General features: G+C 35.6%; 1 protein-coding gene across 3 annotated transcripts in view; it reads right to left on the bottom strand.

The window, feature by feature from the left end:
• Nucleotides 1-5,168: 5,168 nt before the first annotated feature.
• The window catches only part of mapk14b (mitogen-activated protein kinase 14b), a 57,443-nt gene continuing 34,938 nt past the window's right edge, over nt 5,169-27,673 (bottom strand). Inside the window, exons 6-12 of one of the 3 annotated variants that reach the window (XM_056467719.1) lie at nt 27,011-27,058; nt 26,335-26,449; nt 24,747-24,818; nt 17,634-17,713; nt 10,377-10,455; nt 9,958-10,131; nt 5,169-8,594 (exon numbers count right to left, since the gene is read on the bottom strand). In XM_056467719.1, the coding sequence (XP_056323694.1) occupies nt 8,527-8,594; nt 9,958-10,131; nt 10,377-10,455; nt 17,634-17,713; nt 24,747-24,818; nt 26,335-26,449; nt 27,011-27,058 (636 nt within the window). In that variant the 3' untranslated portion in view covers nt 5,169-8,526. Of the gene's footprint in view, nt 8,595-9,943; nt 10,132-10,376; nt 10,456-14,886; nt 14,967-17,633; nt 17,714-24,746; nt 24,819-26,334; nt 26,450-27,010; nt 27,059-27,673 lie in introns of those variants that run through there. The other 2 variants (XM_056467718.1, XM_056467720.1) reach the window with 2 other exon arrangements.

Below are 27,673 nucleotides of genomic sequence, written 5' to 3'. Positions count from 1 at the left end.
CGGCGCATGCGCACAAAACTCCACTAACAACTGAAGTGAAAACTCGCTCTCTCACACGCACACACACACACACACACACACACGCGCGCGCACATTTTAACATACTTGATTATTTCAATGCCACAAAATAAGAGGAATTACATATTTAAATTATTTAACTTTACCCAAATCTTAATAATAAGTGACAACTTACACACATCCACATATATATCTATGTCATACAGTTGAAGTCAGAATTATTAGCCCCCCTTTGAATTTTATTTTCTTTTTTAAATATTTCCCAAATGATGTTTAACAGAGCAAAGAAATTTTCACAGTATGTCTGATAATATTTTTTCTTCTGGAGAAAGTCTTATTTGTTTTATTTCAGCAGCTTTTAATTTTTTAAACACCATTTTGAGGACAAATTTATTAGCTCCTTTAAGCTTTATTTGTTTTCGATAGTCTACAGAACAAACCATCGTTATACAATAACTTGCCTAATTACCCTTACCTGCCTAGTTAAGCCTTTAAAAGACACTTTAAGCTGTATAGAAGTGTCTTGAAAAATATCTAGTCAAATATTATTTACTGTCATCATGGCAAATATCAAATAAATCAGTTATTAGAAATGAGTTATTAAAACTATTATGTTTAGAAATGTGTTGAAAAAAAATCTTTCTGTTAAACAGAAATTGGGGGGGAATAAACAGGGGGGCTAATAATTCTGACTTTAACTGTATGTGCTGTTAATAAACAAAATGCTTTGTAGTCTATAGATTACAGTTTGTGCCAAATAAAGCAGTTTAACTCAAGTTGTTTTGATTTACATACATTTTAACAATCTTATATTAAGAGTATGTTTGTGCTGAGTTTGTCAACTTCATCTTGACTTTATTTTCGCTTTAAAATATATATTTTTTCTTTTTTCTCTCTTTATTTCTATACTTTTATTGTATTACTTTTATTTTTATTTATAATTCTCTACAATGTACAGCCAATTACAGAATAGCCTACATTTTCTGTTTGTTTTATATATTGTTATTGTTTTGTTGATATTAAAATAAAAAAAAATTAAAGTGGAGGGTTAATAAATGATGAAAAACATTTTATTGTAAACAAAAGTCGCTTTAAAACTACAACAGCTCCTCAACGACACCAAAACAACATCGCTCTTCTCTTTATTTTCCGCCATTTTGGGTTTCTGAGCTTTTGGTGTCATGGGAGACTAAAAGAAAATCTGTCCGAGAGCGATCATTTCGTTGACTTGTTGTAAGTATCAGTGTTTTTGATAATAACCATCGATAATTATTGAATTGTCACATTTCGCACCTCGCTGTTTGTTAGTGTGTATTACGAGAAAGCTATAGCCGCGCGGTGGCAGTGTTTCTCAGAAAATAAAACACACTGCAGGGTTCCCGCTTTCACTCACGACACAATGGAAAAGTAGGCCACTGACTGTTGTGCTTATCTATAATATGCTATTAAATGAGTATGTAAAATGGTTGTAGCTTAAATAATTTTGCAGAACAACAGATCATTTAACTATATGATTTTTTAAGCATTAGCATTAAGCTGGCTAAGGTTGCTCGATAGTCTAAGTCTGTATGTTGCTGAGTATTACAAAAACGATATTTCTTATGATATAACACTACCCTTTAAAAAATATGCTTTTTTAAAATAATTTCTTTATTAAAATAAATAGGTAAAATATATTTTTGACATATAATTTGGACTGAAAAACTGTCTATAGACACTTATAAGTGCAAACATTTACTCAAAAACATTAAGGAGTTAAAACCTCAGCAGATGCCTGCTATCATTTTCGCCATTAGTGTTTATTTTAAGCCGTCCTAATTCTACTTATACTACGCCCTAAAAGTATGTTTTTTCTGTAAAGGACAAGTGTATACTTTTGAGTGTGTAACGGAAGAGTATGCAAGCTTTGGGACATACTAACTCCTTAACAAATCGTTGTTGCTTAGTTACATCACCTGTCAATCATCCTCATTTAGAGAAGCAGCAGCAGCAGGTTAATCTGCCATTCGCGAGTCTTTCATGCAGATAAATTTCCTCAGCTCTTTGGGTAATTATCCATTCAGACGTTAATGTCCAAACATATCTTGAAATAAGTTCACATTGTTGTTGCAGATGAAATATAACACGGAAAACGTGATTTAAATATGTTCCAGTTGGTTAGATGTTGATTAACAGTCATTCAAATAACTTTACAGAAGCCTAACTACTTGGCGGTTGGTCTCGCATGTCCGCCATGTTTGTAGTTTTTTACACTTTTTACCCGAGCTTGTAGCAAAGAGCTTAGAATGACCAAGAGGTGACACTTCCATTGCAACAACGTTCATTCCATTGCAATGGCGACGATCCATTGCAACAGCAGCGCCCAGCAACAGCCCCGGATTCCGCCATTTTGGAGTGAAAGAGATCGGCTGTCCATTGGATCTTATTGCTGTCGCGATGGCAAGCAGCTGCTTTGTTTATTTATTTATTTATTTAAAAAGCGCATTAAAGCTGATATACAACCTGAAAGACGACAATACAACACTTACGATGACAATCATCAGCACTTTTAATAGTTTATTTTACAGACTTAGAATATGCTGTTGTTCTATTGGAATTTTCATTCCAAAATGGCTGCTGCGCCGTTTCCCGAATCGCACTAGAGTCTCACCTCTTGGTGATTCTAAGCTCTTTGTTTGTAGTTACGAAGTCTCTCTACTTGGACAGTTGGTCTCGTGTGTCCGCCATGTTTGTAGTTTGTTTACACTTTTTACCTGAGTTTATAGTTACTGAAGTCTCTCTACTTGACGATTGGTCTCGCGTGTCTGCAATGTTTGTAGTTTGTTCACACTTTTTACCCGAGTTTGTAGTTACCGAAGTCTCTCTACTTGACAGTTGGTCTCACGTGTCAGCCATGTTTGAAGTTTGTTTACACTTTTTACCCGAGTTTGTAGTTACCAAAGTCTCTCTACTTGACAGTTGGTCTCGTGTGTCCGCCATGTTTGTAGTTTGTTTACACTTTTTACTTGAGTTTGTAGTTACCAAAGTCTCTCTACTTGACAGTTGGTCTCACGTGTCAGCCATGTTTGTAGTTTGTTTACACTTTTTACTTGAGTTTGTAGTTACCGAAGTCTCTCTACTTGACAGTTGGTCTCACGTGTCAGCCATGTTTGAAGTTTGTTTACACTTTTTACCCGAGTTTGTAGTTACCGAAGTCTCTCTACTTGACAGTTGGTCTCGCGTGTCTGCAATGTTTGTAGTTTGTTTACACTTTTTACTTGAGTTTGTAGTTACCGAAGTCTCTCTACTTGAATGTTGGTCTCACGTGTTTGCAATGTTTGTAGTTTGTTTACACCTTTACTTGAGTTTGTAGTTACCAAAGTCTCTCTACTTGACAGTTGGTCTCGTGTGTCAGCCATGTTTGAAGTTTGTTTACACTTTTTACCCGAGTTTGTAGTTATAGAAGTCTCTCTACTTGACAGTTGGTCTCGCGTGTCTGCAATGTTTGAAGTTTGTTTACACTTTTTACTTGAGTTTGTAGTTACAGAAGTCTCTCTACTTGACTGTTGGTCTCACGTGTCTGCAATGTTTGTAGTTTGTTTACACTTTTTAACCAGAGTTTGTAGTTACCGAAGTCTCTCTACTTGACAGTTGGTCTCGCGTGTCCGCCATGTTTGAAGTTTGTTTACACTTTTTACTTGAGTTTGTAGTTACAGAAGTCTCTCTACTTGGCAGTTGGTCTCGCTTGTCCACAATGTGCGTCGTTTGTTTACACTTTTTACCCGAGTTTGTATTACCGAAGTCTCTCTACTTGACGCTTGGTCTTGCGTGTCCGCCATGTTTGTAGTTTGTTTACACTTTTTACCCGAGTTTGTATTACCGAAGTCTCTCTACTTGACGCTTGGTCTCGCGTGTCCGCCATGTTTGTAGTTTGTTTACACTTTTTACCCGAGTTTGTAGTTCTAATTAAATTCACGTCCAACATCCAATGAACTGCGGGCAATATTAGCAGCTAGAGTATGGGCGCTACTACACTTCGAATTTTTATAGGAAATAGTAAACCATCAGGGAACCTCTGCCATGCTCTTATCAACATACTATGGTTTGAGACACACTAATTCTATGTATTAGTGTGTGAATTGGGTCGCTGCAGCCAATAGCAAAACAGCAACCACTGACGAGGCGAGATAAAGATAGTAAGGCCCCATCTGATTGGTCAAATTTAGATTAACGCCAAAGGCATAAAATAAATGTAATTAATCACATCCACGATATGTTCATTACATATACTATTATCGCGATAACGATATATTGTGCGGCTCTAGAATTGATTTTCTAAAACTCCATGATATCCCATAAATTCCACAACCTTGACAGATGCATTATTATCGGTTTAGCAAACCAGATATAATCTCAAGTCAACAATTTACTAGCAAAAGAAAAGACAAATAAGACTGTTATGAAAAATAATTGCCTTTATTTCAGCCAATAGCAAAACAGCAACCACTGGAGAGGCGGGATAAAGAAATTAAGGCCCCATCTGATTGGTCAAATTTAGATAAACAGCCAATGCATAAAATAAATGTAATTTATCACAAGTCCGCGATATGTTCATTACAAATACTATTATCGCGATAACAATTATTCTGCGATATATCGTGCAGCCCTAGACTTGACTATAAAACTCTGCGATAATCCAGAAATTACATAAATGTGAGGACCACGACATCTGTTTAACTGACCATAGCTTATGATATAGCTTATTGTTTTTAAGCTTAAGAGAAGACAAATAGGGCAACATGGTGGCTCGGTGGTTAGCACTGCCACCTCACAGCAAGAAGGTTGCTGGTTCGAGTTCCGGCTGGGTCAGTTGGCGTTTCTGTGTGGAGTTTGCATGTTCTCCCCGTGTTGTAGTGGGTTTCCTCCAGGTGCTCCGGTTTCCCCCACAGTCCAAACACATGCGCTATAGGGGAATTGATGAACTAAATTGGCTGTAGTGTATGAGTGTGTATGGGTGTTTCCCAGTACTGGGTTGCAGCTGGAAGGGCAAACGCTGCGTAAAACGTCTGCTGGAATAGTTGGCGATTCATTCCACTGTGGCAACCCCTGATGAATAAAGGGACTAAGCTGAAGGAAAATGAATTATGAATGAATGAGAAGACAAATAGGAGTGTTGTGAAAAATAATTGCCTTTATTTCAGTATAGCAGTGGTTGTTCAAAGTTTACAGACCACATAACTTAAGAATGACTGAAGAAAAACCAGTTGTATGATGATCTCTCTTATTCATGAAAAAAAACGGATCTCATGCGACAAAACCAAATATATAAACCAGTTTTAATGGATTCTGATTGACACGTTTAGTGATTTTCCACTGTGTGCATAAAAACAAAACAAAAAAAAAACAACACCCCCCTCACATTTAACAATACATGCTCAACACAGAAAATATTGCTGAATAAAATTAAGAGATATAATATACAGTGAAAAAAAAAGAAAACACTTTAAAAATGATACAATAAGTTAGATGCCGGCTCTAGAAGAGTCATCTAGTCTGGGCTGTTCAGAGTTTTGGCTCAGCTTAACTTTCAGGGGATTAAAATGAAGGTAAACTGTTTCATCGTGGACCATAATGCAACTGTCTTACTGTTAAAACCCCAATCCTTTATTTAAAGCATAGATAATAAATAAATGAACATGCCAGTTGATGAATGAGAAACTACGCTCTAGGACCAGCTTTTGAAGAACTAAGCAAAGTCAGACCAATTATAACAGACAAAACATGTCCAAATCACAATTAACCTGATGAAAAAATAAATAAATAAAAATATATATGGATTTACTCAGGATTTACTATGTTTTTAACTGAGTAATGTTAATTTCTTTTAATCTATGAAGGTCAGATAACATTTTTTTCCAAATTTTCAATAAAACTATTGTAATTTACAGCATTTTTGGGGGTCAATTGGTCAGAATAGGAATATTTTCAGTTGTTGTGGCTAAAAAATCTGTGTTGTTTCACCAAATGTCTTCTGAAGTTAAACTATTGATATTGTGCCATCTAAAATAACATTTCTGGAAATGTTTTATTTTGACCATTGTTATTTTATGCTCCTCTTAATATTAATTATAGAATAAATGTCATCTTAAGTTTGCAGAACTAACCAAAAATTGTGTTTTACACTCAAACAAAACTATAAATTGTAAATCGTTCAATTGCTGTTTATTTATTTTTGTCTATTATTAATTTTTAAATAAATTATGAGTATTACAATTCATTATGTTAACTGAATTTGCCATTATATAAGTCTAAAGAAGTGCCAAAATTATGGTAAAAAATAAAAATATTTGGATTTACTTGAGATTTACTGTGTTTTTAACAGAGTAATGTTATTTTTTTTTATTCTATAAAGGTCAGATAACAATTCTTTCCAAATTTAAAAAAATATATATTGTAATTTACAGCATTGTTTGGAGTCAGTTGGTCAGAATAAGCAATATTTTCCTTTGTTGTGACTGAAAAATCTGTGTTATTCCACCAAATAATGCTTTTCTTAACTCAATTGTCATTTTAATATTAAATATAGAATAAATGTCATCATAAGTTTGCATAACTAACCAAAAATTGTGTTTTACACGCAAACAAAACTATAAATTGTAAATCGTTCAATTGCTGTTTATATATTTTTGTCTATTTTTAATTTTTAAATAAATTATGAGTATTACAATTTACTATGTTAAATGAATTTGCCATTTTAAATCAATATAAGTCTAAAGAAGTGCAAAAATTATGGTATAATATATATGGATAGACTATGTTTTTAACTGAGTAATGTTATTTTTTTATAATATAAAGGTCAGATAACAATTCTTTCCAATTATGTAAATAAAAATATTGTAATTTGCAGCAATTTTGGGTGTCGACTGGTCAGATTAAGCAATATTTTCCATTATTTTGACTGAAAAATCTGTGTTATTCCACCAAATGTTGCTTTTCTTAATTCTTCTGAAGTTAAACTATTGATATTGTGCCATCTAAAAATTAATAAACATTTCTGAAAACGTGTTAATTGTCATTTTGACGGTCCTCTTAAAATTAAATATACAGTAAATGTCATCATAAGTTTGCAGAACTAACCAAAAATTGTGTTTTACACTCAAACAAAACTATAAATTGTAAATCTTTTGGCTAATTTAAATTTTTAAATAAATTATGAGTCTTATATTTCATTATGTTAAAAGAATTTGTCATTTTAAGTCTAAAAAGTGCAAAAATTATGGTAAAAAGTACAATTTAAGTCTTAAAATCACAGTTTTCATGACATCACAATGAAAACATTTGGCTTACTGTAATGAAATCATTACTATAGAAATAAAAATTAAATACAATAGTTGTGGATCTTAATTTAGTTATTCAAGTTATTAGTTGAATCATGACCTGGACATGTTCTGAAGCAGTTCTGTGCCCATAACATTAACATTCTCACTCAATCGCTCACATATTTCTCCTAAATATCTTCCCAAAACGATTTCAAATCAAGCGTTGGTGGCATAATCAGCATAAATGATGTGTTTTTTGTCCAAGAAAAAGGACACGTGTGTGTGTGTGTGTGTGTGTGTGTGTGTTCAAATCTACATTCGACACATTTACATTCTGCTTATTACACTGCGGAGGATGCCTGCGAACACGAATAAACCTGTCGGTGCACATTCTCATCATTTTATGTACAGCTGTCGTATTTACATCTCTAAAACGCAGGATTCGGACAGTACAGGAGTTTATCTGGCCTTTAGGTTTTGTGCCGGGAACAAGCGGAGCTCAGAGGTAAAGGTTTTACTTCCCCAGAGAAGGAATATTTCATGAAACGCCAAGCTTAAAACGCCGATTTTCAGATTTCAACTGATTGTGTGTGTGTGTGTGTGTGTGTGTGTGTGTGTGTGTGTGTGTGTTTGTCTCTAATCTAGGGTTGTCATGATACTGCAATTCGATACCAAACGATACTGAAATTTTAAAAACGTCCATTTACCATTTGAGCGCTGTTGAGGGAAGATACAGGGACACTGGAACGATTTAAAGCTGTGATTCATCAGCGGATCTCTCATATGTCAGTTTATAGACAAACCAGCTGATCGACGTGACTTTAAAATGCTCCAGTGTCCCTGTATCTGTGGTTACTTTCAGTAAACAGCGGTCAGTTCGGTGAACTGATGACATTCACGGCCAATCACAGTCATTTCTGTTGAGCACGTAAACACAATGGCAAATCAGCACTGTTTAAGAATGCGCTCAAATGCTAGTGGGAAATTCGATTGGTACCGAATTCCAGTATTGTGACAACAGTACTCTAATCTTAAATGTTCTCGGTTGATTTTAGTGGAGGAACGTGGATATGTGTCCTCTGTGATGTTTCTATCCCTTATTTTTGAGTGTGTGTGAAGGTACAGATGAGCGTTTTCTCTGAACACTGGATGATGGCAGGCACTTGAATGTCCTTCTGTGTGGATGAATAATTTGGAGATCCAGCAGTTTTCAGGACTCCATCTCGTCTCCATCAAATACGGGTGGTTCGAAGCTCGTCACCTCCTCATATGTCAGACCTGTGCACAAACAAACACATGCACCGTTTAAAATCACCAGACAAATACTATTTTTTCAATACTGACGTGTATGGCTTGATTTGTTGCTATTTTCAGACCAGCGCAACCCTAATTTTCACGTTTTGCACCATGTTGTTTAAATAGCAAATCCATTTGCGCAACTTTGTGGACTCAGGGGTGTGCTGGTCTAAAAAGGAGGTGTGCTAAGGCGCATTGTTGGTGCGTTGCTATTTTTAAGGAACTGAAATAGACCGCACCATTGACCAACTAAAAGCTGCCTCAAGTCCAGCGCAGAGCGAGTTAGTTAACGCTTACACATTGCTTAATACACACAAGATGTACAGCAATACACAAATACCTTTACATATGAAAATAATGTATATAAAAATAAAATATAAAAATCACTGCCTCCATTCCTTCTTCATCTCGGAGGGCTTAGTTTATTCATAACAATCTGCATTTGTACAATGTTATTATTAATAGCAGTATTATTTATTATATGCATATTTATATTAGTTTTATTAAAAACAAGTTTAGATTTGATCATCTGTCTGGTTTTGGAGACGTCGGCATCACCATATGGGGCATAGCATGTGTTTTGATATAACTCAGTTTTTTGACCACACTTCATTATTATTGTTCATTTATTTGTTTTCTAGAAATTAGAACTGAATTTAGAAATAGTTTTGAAACAAATCTTTGCGCTTAAACTAAATTAAATATGTAGGCTAATGGATGTCTTCAGTGGAGTGCGTACAACGTTTCATTACTCCACATAAGTAAAGGAGTAAAGAGTACAAGTAAAGAGAAAGTAAAGAGGCCGAATTGAGGATGCTCATTCTTTATCCTCGCGCTGCAGATGATCTGTTTAACTGTTTTCTAGCTAGTGAAGTGTTTAGTTTTTACACTTACAAAGTCCACCTTGTAAATAGCAAATGCGCCATGGCGCGACCAACAGACTCTTAAAGGGAATGCGAAATGAGACTCTGATTGGTTTAATGCACATTATGCTGAAAACACACCCATAACTCATTAAGAGAATAAGCACAACCCTGTTAGACCATGCACCGCAGCGCAGAGCATATTTTTCCGTGCTTAAAATAGCAAAAGTGGATTCGAACACGCCTTTAATGCTTTAGACTTTGCGCTTAGATCGTAAAAACAGAGCCCATAGTCTGATTTATATGGCAAGTTTGACATTTGTATGGAACTGCTCTTAAGTTAACTTAATTGACTTGTTTTTACTAATTTAAGTGGACTGAACATAAAACAAAGAAATGTTTTGATTCAGCTGATTTTAAATAAGTAGTTTGAACAAGCATTAAAACATTTTTTTTTACAGTGTACACTCAGTAAATCTTACGTTTCCACTCCTCGATTTCTAGGTCTCGGCTCTCGAAGCTCTGGTCGTACGGATCGGCCTCAGGTTCGTCATCTGGATCGTGATACTGAGCGAAATACGCATGCGCAAGAGCCTGTGATGCAGTGATCCGCTTATCTGTGTCCAGAACCAGCATCTTCTCCAGCAGGTCCACCGCTGGAACACACACAGCAGGAAAACATCTCAAAACTCCACTTAATACATTACTCAGGTTGTATTAAGTTAACTAATAAAACTTTACTAAAAATGAAACCATTTAAAACAGGGCATATTTCTAATAGTTACAGAGTTTGTTAATAGATTAAACAGTGATCAATCACATGGCATCTGTCTTAAGTAACAATGATGTGGAATGATCTATATTAAATAGTGTAAGAGTCTCTTCATGTTCTTCAGATTACCTAATGGATTTGCGCCAATAAACACGTCTGCGAAGTTCCTCTTGGGCATATGAGGAAGAGAACTAATGTAGTTCCTTGCCTGTTGATTAAAAAAACAGTAAAGTATTATATATTATCAGAATAAGGAGAAAAAAAATAAAGGATGAACCAATCAAACAGGAGTTTGCTGCAGCGATAATGTATTTTTACAGTACAAAACCCAGATTCTTTTTATGCTATGCTTCTGGTTACACTGTCCTGATGTCTATTCGTGTGATGAGGTGTTTAAAAATAGTTCAACAAGGTTTAAAATCAAATACTTGAATTTTTATCTATTTTTTTGCATCTGATACTGCACTGTGTGAGAACTACTAATGCTATCATATTTTCAGTCATTATAGACACCAATGAATATAATACATGAACGTCTCACATAAATGTAATACATCATTCAATACCTTATTTATAATCGGTGTTTAGATTTTTACATCGATTTGGGCTTTAATATGAATAAATGTTAATTGAGTTTACCTTAAAATAACATATTGATATTCTGATATTTGAAGTTTTATGCTTAATAATAATTGACCATTTATCAAGCAAGCATCCATATATGGTAACTTCATTTACATTGTAAAAATAATGTATACAAATTTAATCGCTTAAAAATTAAATAAAAAAATTTAATAATAAAAAGTCAGTCATGTAATAATAACTTTCCTTGGTTTTCCAATGTATATTTCAATATTCAAAGTATTTCAATCTGTGCCTTTGATTAAATCAATAATGTATATTTAAGCCTGATTCTTATATTAACCCTTAAATTAATCTGATCGACATCTAAATAAATTGTGTTCACATATGAATAGAGTTTGTAAGTATCATAAACTTTATTGGCTTATTTTCTACAATAACCCCAAACAAGCTTATTATCCAAGAAATATCCTGCTGAGTTTTGTCAGAGGAATCGGGGTGATACAAACATACATCATCACTGCAGCGTCTCTATAGTGAATTTAATATACAGTTACTCTAATACAAGGGTGTACAAACTCAGTCCTGGAGGGCCAGTGTTCAATTCAATTCAATTCACCTTTATTTGTATAGCGCTTTTACAATGGAGATTGTGTCAAAGCAGCTTAACATAGAAGATTATAGTAAATAGAAACAGTGTGAGTCCAGTTTTCAGAGTTTAAGTTCAGTTCAGCTCAGTTCAATGTCCTGCTGAGTTTAGCTCCAACTTGCTTCGACACACCTTTCAGAAAGTTTCTAGTACATCTAGTAAGAGCTTGATTAGGTGGTTCAAGTGTGTTTGATTAGGGGTGGAGCTAAACATTCCAGGACACCGGCCCTCCAGGATCAAGTTTGGACATCCCTGCTCCAATTCTTACACATTTAAAGTCCACATGAAATCAAAACTAACCATGTTAATTCTGTTAGCTCACATTGCTAGCTTTGTGCTGAACAATTCATCTGTGCATGTCATTAAGCAAAAAACAATAGTTTGATCTTGTGATCTTTAATTAGAATCTGAAAATGCACTTCCTGTTTGTTTTCAGTTTAATTCTCAGATTAGGTCTGTCTGAAGTAATGGGCGTGGCTAACATACTTAACCACGCCTCTCCAGCTGTCAGTTTTGAAAACAAACCGAAATGGTGAGTAGGAGGAGTCTGATAGGTTGTAATAACTCCCCCAAACACTTTTCCCCATCTTTCTGAATGAAATGCCAACTTTACTGCATCCAATCAGCTCGCAGTAGAAAAAAAACAAGCCACGCCCACTGCTTTCTCATTTAATAGTTTGTTTTTCTAGGAACTGCGTCACAATACGGGGAAAAAAAATGGTCATAGCTTCCAGCTCATGCAGACTCTAAGTCAGACTTAAAACACATGTAAAGCCAGTCATAATTACATTATTATTTATTTAATTTATTTAATAAAGTCTGTGTGAACCTGAAAATGATGTGGTCTTTATTTCGTTTTGATGGTGTATTATCAACCAAAACGGAATATTAAGTAGGGGGCGGGCTTTTTTGTGCTCCTCCTCTTATCTTTCACTTTCAGCAAACTAATGGAGGGGTGTGGCTAAGTATATTTCAATCAATCCGTCAAAATGACATCATTAAATGATCTGATTTTGATTAAAGATTACCAAAACAAACGGTGGATTAACTTGCACGGAATAATTGTTCATCTTAAAGTCTGCATGAACTGGAAGCTGCGACTTTTGTTTTCTTTTTTTTCTTTTTATTGATTGTGACGCAGTTCCTAGAGAAACTGACTATTAAATGAGAAAACAGTGGGCGTGGCTTGTTTTTTTTCTTACTGCGAGCTGATTGGATATAGTAAAGGAAAAGTGTTAAGGGGAGCTATTACAACCTAACAGACTCCTCCTGCTCACCATTTCTGTTTGTTGTCAAAACTGACAGCTGGAGGGGCGTGGTTAAGTATGTTAGCCACGCCCAATACCTCAGACCTAATCTGAGAATTAAACTTAAAACAAACAGGAAGTGCATTTTAAGATTTTTAATAAAAATTACGGCCAAACTATTGTTTAATATTAATGACATGCACAGATGAATTGTTCACCACAAAACTAGCAATGTGCGCTAACAAAATCAACATGGCTAGTTTAGATTTAATGTGTACTTTAAGACTAACAATGTGCGCTGTTAAAATAAACCATGTAAATTTTGAATTCACGCAGACTTTAAACGAGTATACAGAACCAGCTTGTGCTCTTCTATGAGCCAGAGAGGCCTCAAACGTTCATCTGGATGAGTATTCAGTGTTTTCCAGGGGAGCTCAGACAAAAGTGCTTCTGCATGTCAGACAAACACTGAGTCCATTGTTTTAGCGCGTGGAACATTCGACGCTGCATGTTAGAGCTCACTGCATGCCTGTGTTTAAAACATTGGCCTAAAAGCTCAGCACTGTGGGCTGAATTCAGGTCAGAGATGTGATGCAAAATGGAAAGCAGGCGGTGGCAGGGTTGCCAAGTCCATAATTTTCAAAGGGGAACTGGGCTGGTTTTAATCACGTGCCGTAGGTTGTTTTTTTGATTCTGCAGGTTATGGGTCTGACATTATATCAACTATATTTACATTGGGCTATTTTTGATTGGTCATCACGCTAGTTTTGGGCCAGTTTTGATTAGCTATTTTGGTAGTTTTGGGCCAGTTTTGATTGGCCACTGTGCTAGTTTGGGCTAGTTCTAATTGGCTATTGTGCTAGTTTGGGCTAGTTTTGATCAGTCATTGTGGTAGTTTTGGGCCAGATTATAAACAATATTTGTAATTGATGATATACAGTGATGCAGTGATTTTATTTGCTAAACAAAACAGCTTATTCTGTAAAATATGGGTTTTCTGTATTAGTGGCATTTTTTAAGTTTTGGCATTATTGGAGTAGTTTGATTGGACAATAGGCCAATTTCGATTTGAGACAGATTTGATTGGCTATTGTGCTAGTTTTGGGAAAGTTTTGATTGGCTATTGTACAAGTTTTGGGCTAGTATTGATGGACCATTGTGCTAGTACTTATGCCAGTTTTGATTGGTCAGTGTGCTAGTTATGGGCCAGTTTTGATTGGCACTTGTATTAGTTTTGGGTCAGTTTTGATAGGCCATTGTTCTAATTTTGTACCAGTTTTGATTGGCAACTGTTCTAATTTTGGTGATTTTGATTCGAGTTTTGGACCCAGTTTTGATTGGCCAATGAACTAGTTTTGGGACAGTTTTGAATGGCACTTACTCTAGTTTTGGGTCAGTTTTGTTTGATTTTGGTTCTAGTTTTGGGTCAGTTTTGTTCGACTTTGGTTCTAGTTTTGGGCCAGTTTTGATTGGCCATTGTGCTAATTTTGGGCAAGTTTTTATTGCCCAATTTTCTAGTTTTGATTGGCCATTGTGCTAGTTTAGGGATAGCTTTAATCGGATATTGTGCTACTTTAGGCTAGTTTTGGTTCGTCATTGTGCTAGTTTTTGGGCCAGTTTTGAACAGTCAATCATTGTGCTAGTTTTGGGCTGGATTTGAACAGTTGTGCTAGTTTTCATTTGGGATCATTTTGATTGGCCATTATGCTAATATTTAGCCAATTTTTAATGGTCATTTAGCTAGTTTTAGGCCAATTTTTATTGGCAAAAGATCTTGTTTTGGGTAAGTTTTGAAGGGTCATTTTGTTAGTTTTGGGCCAATTTTGATTTTGATTCTAATAATAATAATATTAATATTAATAATATTAATAATATTAATAATAATAATAATTGTGCTAGTTTTGAACAGTCATTGTGCTAGTTTTGGGATAATCTTGATTGGCCAATAAGCTACTTTTGGGTTAGTTTTGAATGGTCATCGTGCTACTTTTTTTGACTGGCCGCTGCGCTGGTTTTGTTGTGAAAACCTGGCAGCCCTGGGCAGTAATCTGGAAAGTGAAAAAGGCCCAGGACAAATAGAAAAAAGCCACATGGGTAGATTTAGTCGATGCTTCCTCATCTGGAGGACCTTCTGTGGGTTCAGCAGGTTCTCCGTTCTCACCTCGTGGCTCGGCATCCTGCTTATTAGAGAAGCCGGAGGCGTTCCCGTCAGTCGCATTATCTGCTGAAGCTGGTTTATATCTTAGGGAACCCAGGTCAAGGGGAGTACCATCAAAATACACTCACAATTTATTCACAGATTAAAAAAAGAAGGAAAAAACAGGACAGACAGAAGAGGAATGGAGAACATAAATGGACATAGTGTTAGATTGGACCCACACTGCACAAAATCATTTCTTACCTGCCGTTTTTGTCTTGTTTTCAGTACTTGTTTAATTGAGATGCACAATGACAAGTGTTCATTTTGTCAATGAAATAAGGACAATAAATGTTCTAGTCCTCTATTTTGATTCTAGTTTTGGGCCAGATTTGACTGGCCATTGTGCTAGTTTTTGACAAGTTTTAATTACCCCTTGTTCTAATTTTGGGCTAGTTTAGATTGGCTATTGTGCTAGTTTTGGGTCAGTTTTGATTTATTTTTTTACTACATTTTAATTTCATCTATTTTGTCAATGATATTGCATGCTGATGTAGTAATTGTTAGTATGGAACTATATCCATGTCATCGAATCTTCTTCTCGTTTTAGCCTTAGAAAAAAAGATAGTAACCAAACATTTTCGTCCTTATTTTTGCTGATAAAATGAACACTTATAATGTCTCATAATGATGAATGAACAAGACTTAGTTTGGGCTGTGAAGGATTTAAAGATTAAATTAGTTTAAAGCTAAACTGTGATTAAAACATTTTCAACCATTGTTATTTTAGCATTTTTATAAATCAATAAATAATTATTCTCAATTTTCCTCCCATAATAATTGAAGTTTTTAGTACTTTTTTGTTCTGCAAACTACTGATGACATCTGATCTAAATTTAAAATAAAAAAATTTTCTTGATTAAAGATGCCATCTTTACGAACATGTTTTGGACAGCCATTGTGCTAATTTTAGGCCAGATTTGAACAATTTTGACCTGCCATTATGCTAATATTTGGCCAATTTTGATTAGTCATTGTGGTAATTTTGGGCCAGTTTTAGCCAATGAGCTAGTTTTGCTTTTATTGTTTAAAAGCAAGCACACACATATCGTAAAGTCTACAGTTTTCAATCACCTTTGATTCGATCTACATTTAAAGCCTAAATCAGTATATCAACCCCTAAATTACTATCAAATGCACTTGTTCTAGTTTAACACCACTTTAGATTAACCATTGTGCTAGTTTTGTGATTTTGTTTTTATTGCCTACTGTTCTAGTTTTGGGTTGGTTTTGGGCCAGTTTTGATTGGCCATTGTTCTAGTTTTCTAATAGTTTTGATTGGCTATTGTGGTAGTTCTGAGTCAGTTTTGATTAGCCACTGTGCTAGTTTGGGACTAGCTTTAATTGACGATTGTGCTAGTTTGGGATAGTTTTGAAGAGCCATTGTGCTAGCCTGTGGCTAGCTTCAATTGGCTATTGTGCTAGATTTAGGCCAGTCATTGTGCTAGTTTTGGGATAATTTTAACTGGCCATTATGCTAATATTTGGCCAATTTTGATTAGCCATTGTGGTAGTTTTGGGCCAGTTTTGATTGGCCAATGTGCTAGTTTTGCTTTTATTGTATAAAAGCAAGCACACACATATCTTAAAGTCTACAGTTTGCAATCAGCTTTGATTCAATCTACATTTAAAGCCTAAATCAGTACATCAACCCCTAAATTATTATCAAATGCACTTGTTCTAGTTTAGCGCCACCTTTGATTAACCATTGTGCTAGTTTTGTGCAAGATTTTATTGCCTACTGTTCTAGTTTTGGCCCAGTTATGATTGGCCATTGTTCTAGTTTTCTAATAGTTTTGATTGGCTATTGTGGTAGTTTGGGACAAGCTTTAATTGACTATTGTGCTAGTTTGGGATAGTTTTGAACAGCCATTGTGCTAGCCTGTGGCTAGCTTTAATTGGCTATTGTGCTAGATTTAGGCCAGTTTTGAACAGTCATTGTGCTAGTTTTGGGATGATTTTAACTGGCCATTATGCTAATATTTGGCAAATTTTTATTAGTCATTGTGGTAGTTTTGGGCCAGTTTTGATTAGCCAATGAGCTAGTTTTGCTTTTATTGTTTAAAAGCAAGCACACACATATCTTAAAGTCTACAGTTTTCAATCAGCTTTGATTCAATCTACATTTAAAGCCTAAATCAGTATATCAACCCCTAAATTATTATCAAATGCACTTGTTCTAGTTTAGCGCCACCTTTGATTAACCATTGTGCTAGTTTTGGGCATGTTTTTATTGCCTACTGTTCTTGTTTTGGGTCAGTTTTTACTGTTTAAAAGCAAGCACACATATATCTTAAAGTTTAAAGTTTTCAATCAGCTTTGATTCGATCTACATTTAAAGCCGAAATCAGTTTATCAACCCCTAATATATTAACAAATGCTTAGAGTATATATTTGTACTGGAAAACAAGATACAAAAAGTCATTTCTGCAGTGCGAGCAGCCCGAGTTAATCAATCCAACAGTCCAAAAACAAAAAGTGCATGACAAAGCAGAGCAAGAATTGAGGAAAAGCCATTGGTACACACTCACAACCGTGGGCTGATTCTGCAAAAACCATCTGCCGACTGACTACTGTGTAGGTGATGATGCCATAACTATCAGTTCATGCCGGTGAGAAAGGAAGGAGCATGAAAGTGTGATCGGTGGTGACTGAAAGCAAGCAGAGCAAAACGCCAGGCCGTCAAACTGGAGCAGAACAGAAAAACTCACAGACTCTGAAGAGATTTTCATCAAGAGCTCAGGCCCTGGGGTCCCGACCAGCATCATGATAAGCTTCAACTGATCAATGTCTTTCAGAGCAACATAAAGGAAAATGCAAGGGAATGGGGTGACTATGAAAGCAGGAACTGAACGGGGAACAAAAACCAATAATAAAACCATGATTTTGACCTTGTTTTTAAACTAAAGAATAAAAACAGGAAAATGGGATGAGGGATGAAATAAAACAGAGCCACGATTGGTCCAAAGCCATGCATTCAATAATAGTAATGTATGCTTTACCAAATGTCCTTCGCTAGTCTGATTGAGCATGTTAGCATAGGAAACGCTAGGTTATTTCAACCCAATTCTGCGTCTAATATGGACTAACTCCACTGCTGGGTTGATTTTTTTTCAGTTAAATGAATATGACCAAATTTCAGCTGATGTTTGGGTCAGCCCATGTTTTACTCAGTTTGGGTTTAAATAACCCAGCACTTCTTAAGTGTGAATATAGTCACTCAAATATTCTTTACAACAGTTTAAAGGTGCTGTATGTAAGTTTTTGACTCTTCTAAAGCATAAAAATGCCTGAAAAACAATGCTAAAGTCAGACATTCTGCTTTGAAAATGTGCGTTCTGTGTCAAAATGTCTTTGTTTTGTCCTCTATAACCAGCCCACTGCCAGTTTAGCCAATTATATTTTGGCATCCCTGGTTGCCTTGGTTGAAAACACTTATTTCATTTCAGTTAGGAAGGTTGTCTTAATATATGTGGGCGTGGCTGAAAATGCGACCTGTGGAGGACAGTAGCAGCCTCCGAAATAAAGCGCAGATTCGATTGGTCCAAAGCCATGCATTCAATAATAGTAATGTATGCTTTACCAAATGTCCTTCGCTAGTCTGATTGAGCATGTTAGCATAGGAAACGCTAGGTTATTTCAACCCAATTCTGCGTCTAATATGGACTAACTCCACTGCTGGGTTAATTTTTTTTCAGTTAAATGAATATGACCAAATTTAAGCTGATGTTTGGGTCAGCCCATGTTTTACTCAGTTTGGGTTTAAATAACCCAGCACTTCTTAAGTGTGAATATAGTCACTCAAATATTCTTTACAACAGTTTAAAGGTGCTGTATGTAAGTTTTTGACTCTTCTAAAGCATAAAAATGCCTGAAAAACAATGCTAAAGTCAGACATTCTGCTTTGAAAATGTGCGTTCTGTGTCAAAATGTCTTTGTTTTGTCCTCTAGAACCAGCCCACTGCCAGTTTAGCCAATTATATTTTGGCATCCCTGGTTGCCTTGGTTGAAAACACTTATTTAATTTCAGTTAGGAAGGTTGTCTTAATATATGTGGGTCCAATCTTAATATATAAAGCGCAGATTCAGAGTTTTTTTAACGTTTTTTTTAGCAAACAATATAAAACGTAAAAAATTTTGTGAAGCTTACAGTGTAGGGGGTGATCATCAGGCACGCTCGCTCCTGTTGGTGTCGTCAATTTGGCAACCTGTGTATACATCGCATCGAGGAGAGGCCAGAGGACAAAAAAAACTCCCATATTTTGAATTTGGACTGCAATACCTAGTTCAACCACTAGGTTCAATACCTACTTCAACTTATGTCAGTCCTACATACTGCACCTTTAATGACACTGAGGTCACACACACACTCCAGCTTAACACTACCGTAATTTAGGGGTGTGACAACAGTATCTTACACCTGATTTAGCTAATAAACAAAACAACTTTAAACATCTATGATAAAACATCTATGAACGGTGCACAAAATCAGGTTACACTTTATTTTAAGGTGTCCTTGTTACTATTAATTGAACAACTAAGTAATATTAATTAATTAGATGAACTTAGTATATGGTTGGGGTTAGAATGCGGGTTAGGTTTAAGGTTAGTTGCATGCAATTATGCTTAATTAATTGTAATTATTATAGTAAGTACATGGAAAATGTGTATTTAGGACACGTTAAAATAAAGTGTTACCTAAAATGGAACTGAATAAAGAGTGGCTAATTACACATTAACTGCATATTGCGCTGCACAGGGAACTTTTTGAATGATTTTTGTTGCCAGATCTTGCTTTACAAAAAAAAATAATTATAAAAGATAATCAAAAGCAGACAAAGGCGTGACGGTGGCACAACGGGTAGCACATTCGCCTCACAGCAAGAAGGTCGCTGGTTCAAGCCTCGGCTGGGTCAGTTGACATTTCTGTGTAGAGTTTGCATGTTCTCCCCGTGCTGGCGTGGGTTTCCCCCACAGTCCAAACACATGCGGTACAGGTGAAGAAGTGTATGTGTGCGAATGAGTGTGTATGGATGTTTTCCCAGTGATGGGTTGCAGCTGGAATGGCATCAAACATATAAAACATATGCTGGATGAGTTGGCGGTTCATTCCGCTGTGGTGACCCCAGATTAATAAAGCGACTAAGCCGAAAAGAAAATGAATGAATGAAAAGCAGACAAAAATAAGGTTAGATTTTCCCCTGACCCACTCACAGATGACATCTGTGTTTGAAACATTTAAAATACATGTTTGATTTAGCTTATTCTATGTTTAAATGTGAGTTAGATTAATGTAGTTAGTCATTTTAGATGTGATGTCAATATTTAATTATGTGATCTGCATTTTATTCCTCTTCAAAACGACACGATTAACTGATTCTAAAATTGGAGGTGAAACTTTGGAAACATCTAGATTGAGGATTGGCATTAAAGTGCGCACGAACCGTACATTGTTGAGACTTGTTGATGTACATCCAATTAAAACTGCATAATAAGTAGGGGGCGGGGCTTTCTTTTTGCATATCATTCCCTCATGGTTCAAAGCCGCATGGCTAAGAATATTATTGCCGAAACATCATCAGAGAAGCACCGCCGCTCCAAACACAGAAGCAAATGCTCAGAATATGACTGAAGAGTACCAAAACATACATTTGTTCAGTGGATTAACTTCAATTCAAGAATGAATTGATCACAGAAAGAATAACAATGTTCGCTAGCCAAACAAACACTGTAAATTTTGATAACACAAGGACTTTAACATGGCCCTCATATCACCATTATCCAAAAATCAATAATATTAATAATAAATATATATTTACATGATATAACTGGAGGCTACTACACATTATAAATACTAGGAGTGATTTGTACGGATAACAACCCACGGTTTGGAACACACGTGACCCACGGATTAATTATTCTTAACTTGTAGATTAATCCTAAATTTGTTATGATCACAGAGAGATCGGCCATCGCGTCATTCAGATCACATGTATAAAAGTATTCAGGCTTTCCTGTAAAATATAATGATGACAGAAGAAGTTGTGGAAGGTTATTGGGGATGTGGTGGGTTTCTTAGGTTATTAAGGCCCAATCTCAATTCTACCCCTTAGCCCTTCCCCCCGTTCCAGTGAAGGGGTAGTGGTGTCCCAATTCTCTTTAGCTTGAAGGCGTAGGGTAAAGGGGAAGGGGTGAAAACCCCTTCAAACGAAGATTTTTCAAGACCACACTCGAAACCAAGGGTTAAGAAAATTTCCCAGAATACACCAGCTACAGCAGCAGGATACATTTAAACCCGGAAGGAGAGCCACAAATGAGTATTTTTTTGTCATTATTATGAATTTATATAACAAACAAGCATGTTTTAATATATTCAAAACCGCGTTTGTAACCGCGACTCCTCCGCTTTTTGGCTGATCCGAATAATGGTCCGATCCGTGACTTTAAAAACCTTAATGTGATCTGAACAGTGAGATTTGTGATGCGTTACATCCAAGCGGCAACCTCCCGCTCTCTCTCGGGAGGCCAATACGGAAGTAACTGAAACTGCAATTCATCAAAATCCCGCTAGTTCTGGCTCCATAATAGAGCAAATTGCAATTGAGCCCACTGTTAGAATGGCCAACTTTACAGCAGAAAAAAAGGTGTTTACAGCCTGGTACAAAGAACGATTTTGGTTCATTTAGCTATTATTACCCTCCATGACAACTGTGAGGGGGTAAATTTTTTTATAACTCATCCATTTCCTTTATATTAGGTTATATTAAGTTTGCATAATTAAGGGCGTGGCTACTTGAGTGACAGCTAGGTCTCGTTGGTCACCGTCACTTCACCTCATCTGAATCCGGCAGATTAGCCACTGATCTCGGCAGATTCATCGTATTTTTGTGTTGTTTTATGTGGCTTTACACAGTCAGCTGCCTTTTGGGATTATTTCCTACAATTATCAGATGATATGGGATGCTGTGTGCACTTATTAGTGCTCACAAACCATTCATGTGACCTCCGTTTCCCATGTGAGTATGTTATATACTTGTATACCATCTCTATAAATGTATTTGTTTTATTTAAGATTATTTATCATTAATATTTTTCTTTAGAGCCGTAAAGCACTCCAGAATGTGACAGATTGATTAGCTGTAGGCTCTAGATCAGTCATCTGAAGCGTTATCATACAGTGTTATGCTGGAGTTCATCAATAGTCTTGCATTTACTAACACACACTATATCTGAAGTGTTTGGAAGTAATTTGCGTTTTCCTCCTGTAGAAAAACGTCATAAGAACAATGTTTAGTGGCTCAGTGTATGACTACAGTGTTTTTAAAAGTCTAAACACTTTACTGATATAGTGTACAGCCAAGCACATGTGGTCAGAACACAAACGAGTCGCAGGTAATAAAGTATCAAGTGTTTCTCCCAAAGTAAAGTCTGTCTGCCAGGTCTAAGCAAAGTGCCAGCAGGTGTCTGGAGCTCCGCCCACTCTCCGCCTCTTTGCCCTTGTTTGGTATCCCGCCGTGGGTGCGATGACGCGCGAACAAAATGGCGACGGTTGGCCGCGCCTACTTGTAGCTTCTTTTGCAGTGTTCAGAAACCTATGGGTGACGTCACGGATGCTACGTCCATATATTTTACAGTCTATAGTTATATCACTACTAAATACAAATAAAATATCATAAAAATCTAATCAGTGGCTCTGTAATTCTCTATAAAGCAGCCTAATGTGTAGGTAAGATGTAACCCTGGCAACACAACTAATTAACTCCATAAACCGAATCATTTTATGAGCCAAGCCAAAACAATAAACCCAAAAGACACATTTAATAAGCAAACACGGCAACAATTTCAGAGAGCACTCTGTGAAGCAGCCTTACAAACAAACAAAATACACTCCCGACACAGCGCAGTAAAACTGACCAACATTAATATTGGCTGTAATGTTTACACTGGTCCATATAACAACAGGAGATAACTAGAGGTGATCGTTTCAATCAATCTCATTTCTGATAGCAGCGATGCTTTACATGGACTCAGAATGATTCACTCCATATTAATAAAGAGTTATTACATTTCTATTTTTAGATGACCCACCCCCCTTCACTTGTGACAATCCTGTATGAGTTTCTGTCGAACACAGAAAGAGAAACTTTTACAAGCAAAATAATAAATACATAAATTAAAAATGATGCTAGTTTTGATAGCTAGCTTTGGCAAATGCATTTTGAGAAAGAGCCATTTGGGGATATAAAGGATCATTTATAGAATATTTTTCTTTTCGTCATTAACACTCATAAATGTTGTTTGAATTTAGTGTTAAAGGGCACATAGTTTTTTATGATTTAATATTAATATTATGGCTCTTCTGAGTGTGTCAGGTTCAGTTTAAAACACAATTCAGATTGTTTTTATTATAATGTGTTAAAAAGTGTCGTGTTGGGGGCGTGTCCACAGTTAGCTGATTTAGGGGTGTGTTGCTTCACATGTAGACTAGTTTCGGCTTCCCGCCAACATAACAAGGGGGCGGGGCCATGAGCTCACCCGCTCTGCGTTTGCAACAGGCAGACTCAGAGGAGCAGGAGTGAGAGGTTCAGCATTCAGTCGTACATGTACGACTCAGACACAGACCAAGCAGAGAGTACAAAATCATTTGTGTCTTTGTACAGTTTTACAGCCAACTGTGTGCTAGTTTCAAGTGCCGAGCTTGTACACAGAGACTAATAACCACACACACTGAATTAACTTTGACTGAGGCACCGGATGCGCCGCTCGAAGCTGCGACACGGCACACCAGACACTCTCTGTGGCGCACCAGAAGCATGAAGTGTCCCGAATCGTCGCGCCACGCATTTTTGAATTCTAAACATAGGTTTCTGCAGCGGTCCGCGGCGCCCAGCCGTCGACTTGAGTGTACCCTGATAGAAACCGATGTTTAGAACTCTAAAACGCATGCTAGTTAAGATCACAGGGAGCTTCTGGGATCACGAGAAATGCAAACGACTGAAGTATAAGGTAGACTCAATGAGAAGTACACATGTTTGCAAACCTACCTAAAGATACAACCAATAATTCTGATTAGAGCGATAATGTGGAGAATATTGCTCTTGTGTTGAGCCCAATGAGCCTTGCAGCTAAAAATAAATATATATATAAATAAATAAATAAGACTTTCATTTTTGGGTGAGCTATTTCTTTAAACTGTCACATCGAAACTGAAGCAGCTCATTATCCACACACAAACAGACAAATGCAAGCAGCAGTTTGATTTATCTGCATGACTTGGCAACCAAATAAGCACTGCTTCATCCTAATCTATTCTTTCACAGACTTCCTATTAATGCAGATCACACTTCCTCTCTCTAAAGACCCTGTTTAATGTGGCTGAATGTGTCAGTGTGTTGTATTTTTCATCGAGGGTTTCATTTGGTGTCCTCACAAACCAAAACAAAAACACATTAAGACTCCCAGAGCGGTGCGGCTGTGCTACAATCTCCGTGTTTTAAAGGATCACTCCACTTGTTTTGAAAACAGGCTCATTTTACAGCTTCTCTATAGTTAAACTGTTGAGTTTTAACCTATTTTAATCTATTCAGCTGATCTTTGGGTCTGGTGGAAGCACTTTAGGAGCTAAGAGGTTAAAACCAGTAAAGTTGATGTTTTTTTATCAACAGGAGCCTCACACAGTGTGATTCAGCAGCTGACTCAGGATCAGTGAGGTGTCTGTGTTCACACTAGCAGACAGAGAGGGCGACGGGCAGCACATGCCAACAATCTCAAATCACTGAAGGGTTTTTTTCAGAAAGAGCGACTGGATGAAGAGGAAAGGATACGATCTGTGCCGGGAAACAGGGTCCGTCCTGTCAGGAGCTCAGCCATGATGCAGCCCACCGACCAGATGTCCACTGCAACACAACACAAAAACACTCCGCCGCTCACTTCAGGAAATAAAATATGGTAAAGATCATGAGGGATTCACTTTAATAACCCTTGTGGAGCCATTTTTGCACAAAAAACAATATATAATGCATAAAAATGAATGCTGCTTTAAGGTAACTTGTCCAAACTGCAAATCAATCAATCAATCAATCAAATCAATCAATCAGATCAATCAATCAAAATAATAAAAATCTAAATAAAATAAAACAAATCAAAATCAAATAAAAATAAAATAATTCAAATAAAATAAAATCAAAAATAAAATAAATAAAAATAAAATATAAAAATAAAATAAATTTAAAAAATAAAATAGATTAAATCAAAATAAAAAATTAAATAAAACAAAATAAAATAAATCAAATCAAAATAAAACAAAAATAAAATAAATCAAAATGAAATAAAATCAAATAAAATCAAATAAAAATAAATCAAAACCAAAATAAAATAAATCAAAATAAAATAAAATAAAATAAAATAAATCAAAACCAAAATAAATCAAAATAAAATAAAATAAAATAAAATCAAAATAAAATGAAATAAAATGAAATAAATCAAAACCAAAATAAAATAAAATAAATCAAAACCAAAATAAAATAAAATAAAATAAAATAAATCAAAACCAAAATGAAATAAAATAAAACCAAAATAAAATCAAAACAAAATTAAATAAAAAATAAATAAATCTAAATAAAATAAAATAAAATAAAATAAATAAAAATAATATATGTTTTTGCAATTAGTACTTGAAAAATAATATATTTGTGTTTTTGTTTTTTTTATTAAGAGGCATTGGAATTCTAGAAATGACACTCTTTTAAGCGTCAGGATTGATGTCGTCTCGTTAAATCATGTATGGAATAACTTACAACAGAATGCTGAATTATTAAAAATATGAACATTAGTTGTAAAACAGCAAATCTATGCAGTGTTTTGTTATTCTGACAGCACTCAAATTTAATTTCTTTTTCACTTTATTAAATAAAAAATGAAAAATGCTAAATTTAAGAAAAACAAAAAAAAAGCTTAAAATCTTTTACATTTTCTCCAATATTTTTACATGAATTTTAATGTATAATCTTTCTATTTCTAAAGATGTTCGGTGACTAAAATATTATTTTAATAAATATAATTGTTTAATAAATCAGTTTTGTTCATATGCAGCAAAATATATGACCTATATCGACTGAAAAATGAATAAAAATATACAGTTTCAAAATTATGTTTACTCAATTATGTTAAGCACTGTAAGCATGTTTGCTTATATTGTGACTGAAAAAAACAGTAAATCAATAGTTATTAACAATAAGTATTGATTACCTTTAATCCTCATAGAAGACATCCTCTGAATTAATATTGCAATAAATACCACACACAATTAAATATAAGTTGTGTTTTAGGTCATTTTTGCTTACAAAGTGGAACACGTGTCTGTTTTTTTATTGATCAGCACAAAATGGAGGATTGTGGGTAAAAAATCCAGACCTGTCATGTTGTAGTGCATCCAGTTGAGCATGATTTCTGGAGCTCGGTACCATCGTGTGGCAACGTAACCCGTCATCTCATCATCGGTCAGCCGCGCCAGCCCAAAGTCCAAAATCTGAACACATGAAATCACAATCAGCCATAAAGCGGACTTATCAGAGCTCAGATTACCCAGCATACCTCACTGTTTGCCTGACTATAAACTAATAACAGATCTGACGGTGAAAAATACAGCTTAAGTCAGAATTATTCGCCCTCCTGTGAATTACTTTTTCAAATATTTCCCAAATGATGTTTAACAGATTCAGGAAATTTTCACAGTATTTCCTATAATATTTTTTCTTCTGGAAAAAGTCAGATTTTTTTTTATTTCGGCTAGAATAAAAGCAGTTTTTAATTTTTAAAACCATTTTAAGGTCAATATTATTAACCCCTTAAGCAATATTTGTTTTGGATTGTTTACAGAACAAACCAGTTATACAATGACTTGCCTAATTACCCTAACTTTACCCTAATTAACCTAGTTAAGCCTTTAAATGTCACTTTAAGCTGTATACTAGTGTCTTGAAAAATATCTATTTAAATATTATGTACAATACAATTTAGGAGGGCTAATAATTCTGAGTTGATGATGATGATGATGATGATGATGATGATGATGTCATACAGATCTCACCTTCAGCTCACAGTCTTCATTTACTGCCAGGTTACTGGGTTTAAGATCCTGCAAGATGAGCAAATAAGTGCAAAATTACTCGTTTGTTTTACTACAAATTCCTTTCGAGCATGAATAAAATCAGGTTTACACAAGCAGTGGTGCAAAACAGATCTGCAATAAAACCCAGACTGCCCTAACTAATGGAAGAAACTCTCATTTCTGCACGGACAGATGCACGTTTAATGAACTGAACTGATTTTTTAAAGCAAGATTATTTAAAGGGCACCTATTATGCAAAAATCCCTTTTCTAAGGGGTTTAAACACAGTTGTGTGGGAGCAGTGTGTGAATATAAGCAGCTACTAATGGTCAAAATTCATTCTTTCAAATTTTCATAATCAGACTTGATCAAAACAGTCTGCAGAAACACTGTGATTGACATTCTCTATTTGTACGTGTCATCAGAGGGGGAAGCCCCGCCCACTAGTTACCATCTCTCAACTCGTTAGCATAGGACGTCAGTCTTGCTTTTGAATCTGCCACTATGCTGACACGCAGGCGTCTGTAGCTCCGCCCTCTTTTGAAAAGAGCACAATCTCATTTGAATTTAAAGCGACAGTCAGCAAAATGACACAATTAACTCTTTCAAAGAGTTATAAAACATTATTTTTGTGGTATTTTG

This window comes from Danio aesculapii, chromosome 11 (assembly GCF_903798145.1).
Source record: "Danio aesculapii chromosome 11, fDanAes4.1, whole genome shotgun sequence".
In the NCBI taxonomy this organism is placed as follows: domain Eukaryota; kingdom Metazoa; phylum Chordata; class Actinopteri; order Cypriniformes; family Danionidae; genus Danio; species Danio aesculapii.
This window is presented reverse-complemented; position numbering and strand designations above follow the sequence as displayed.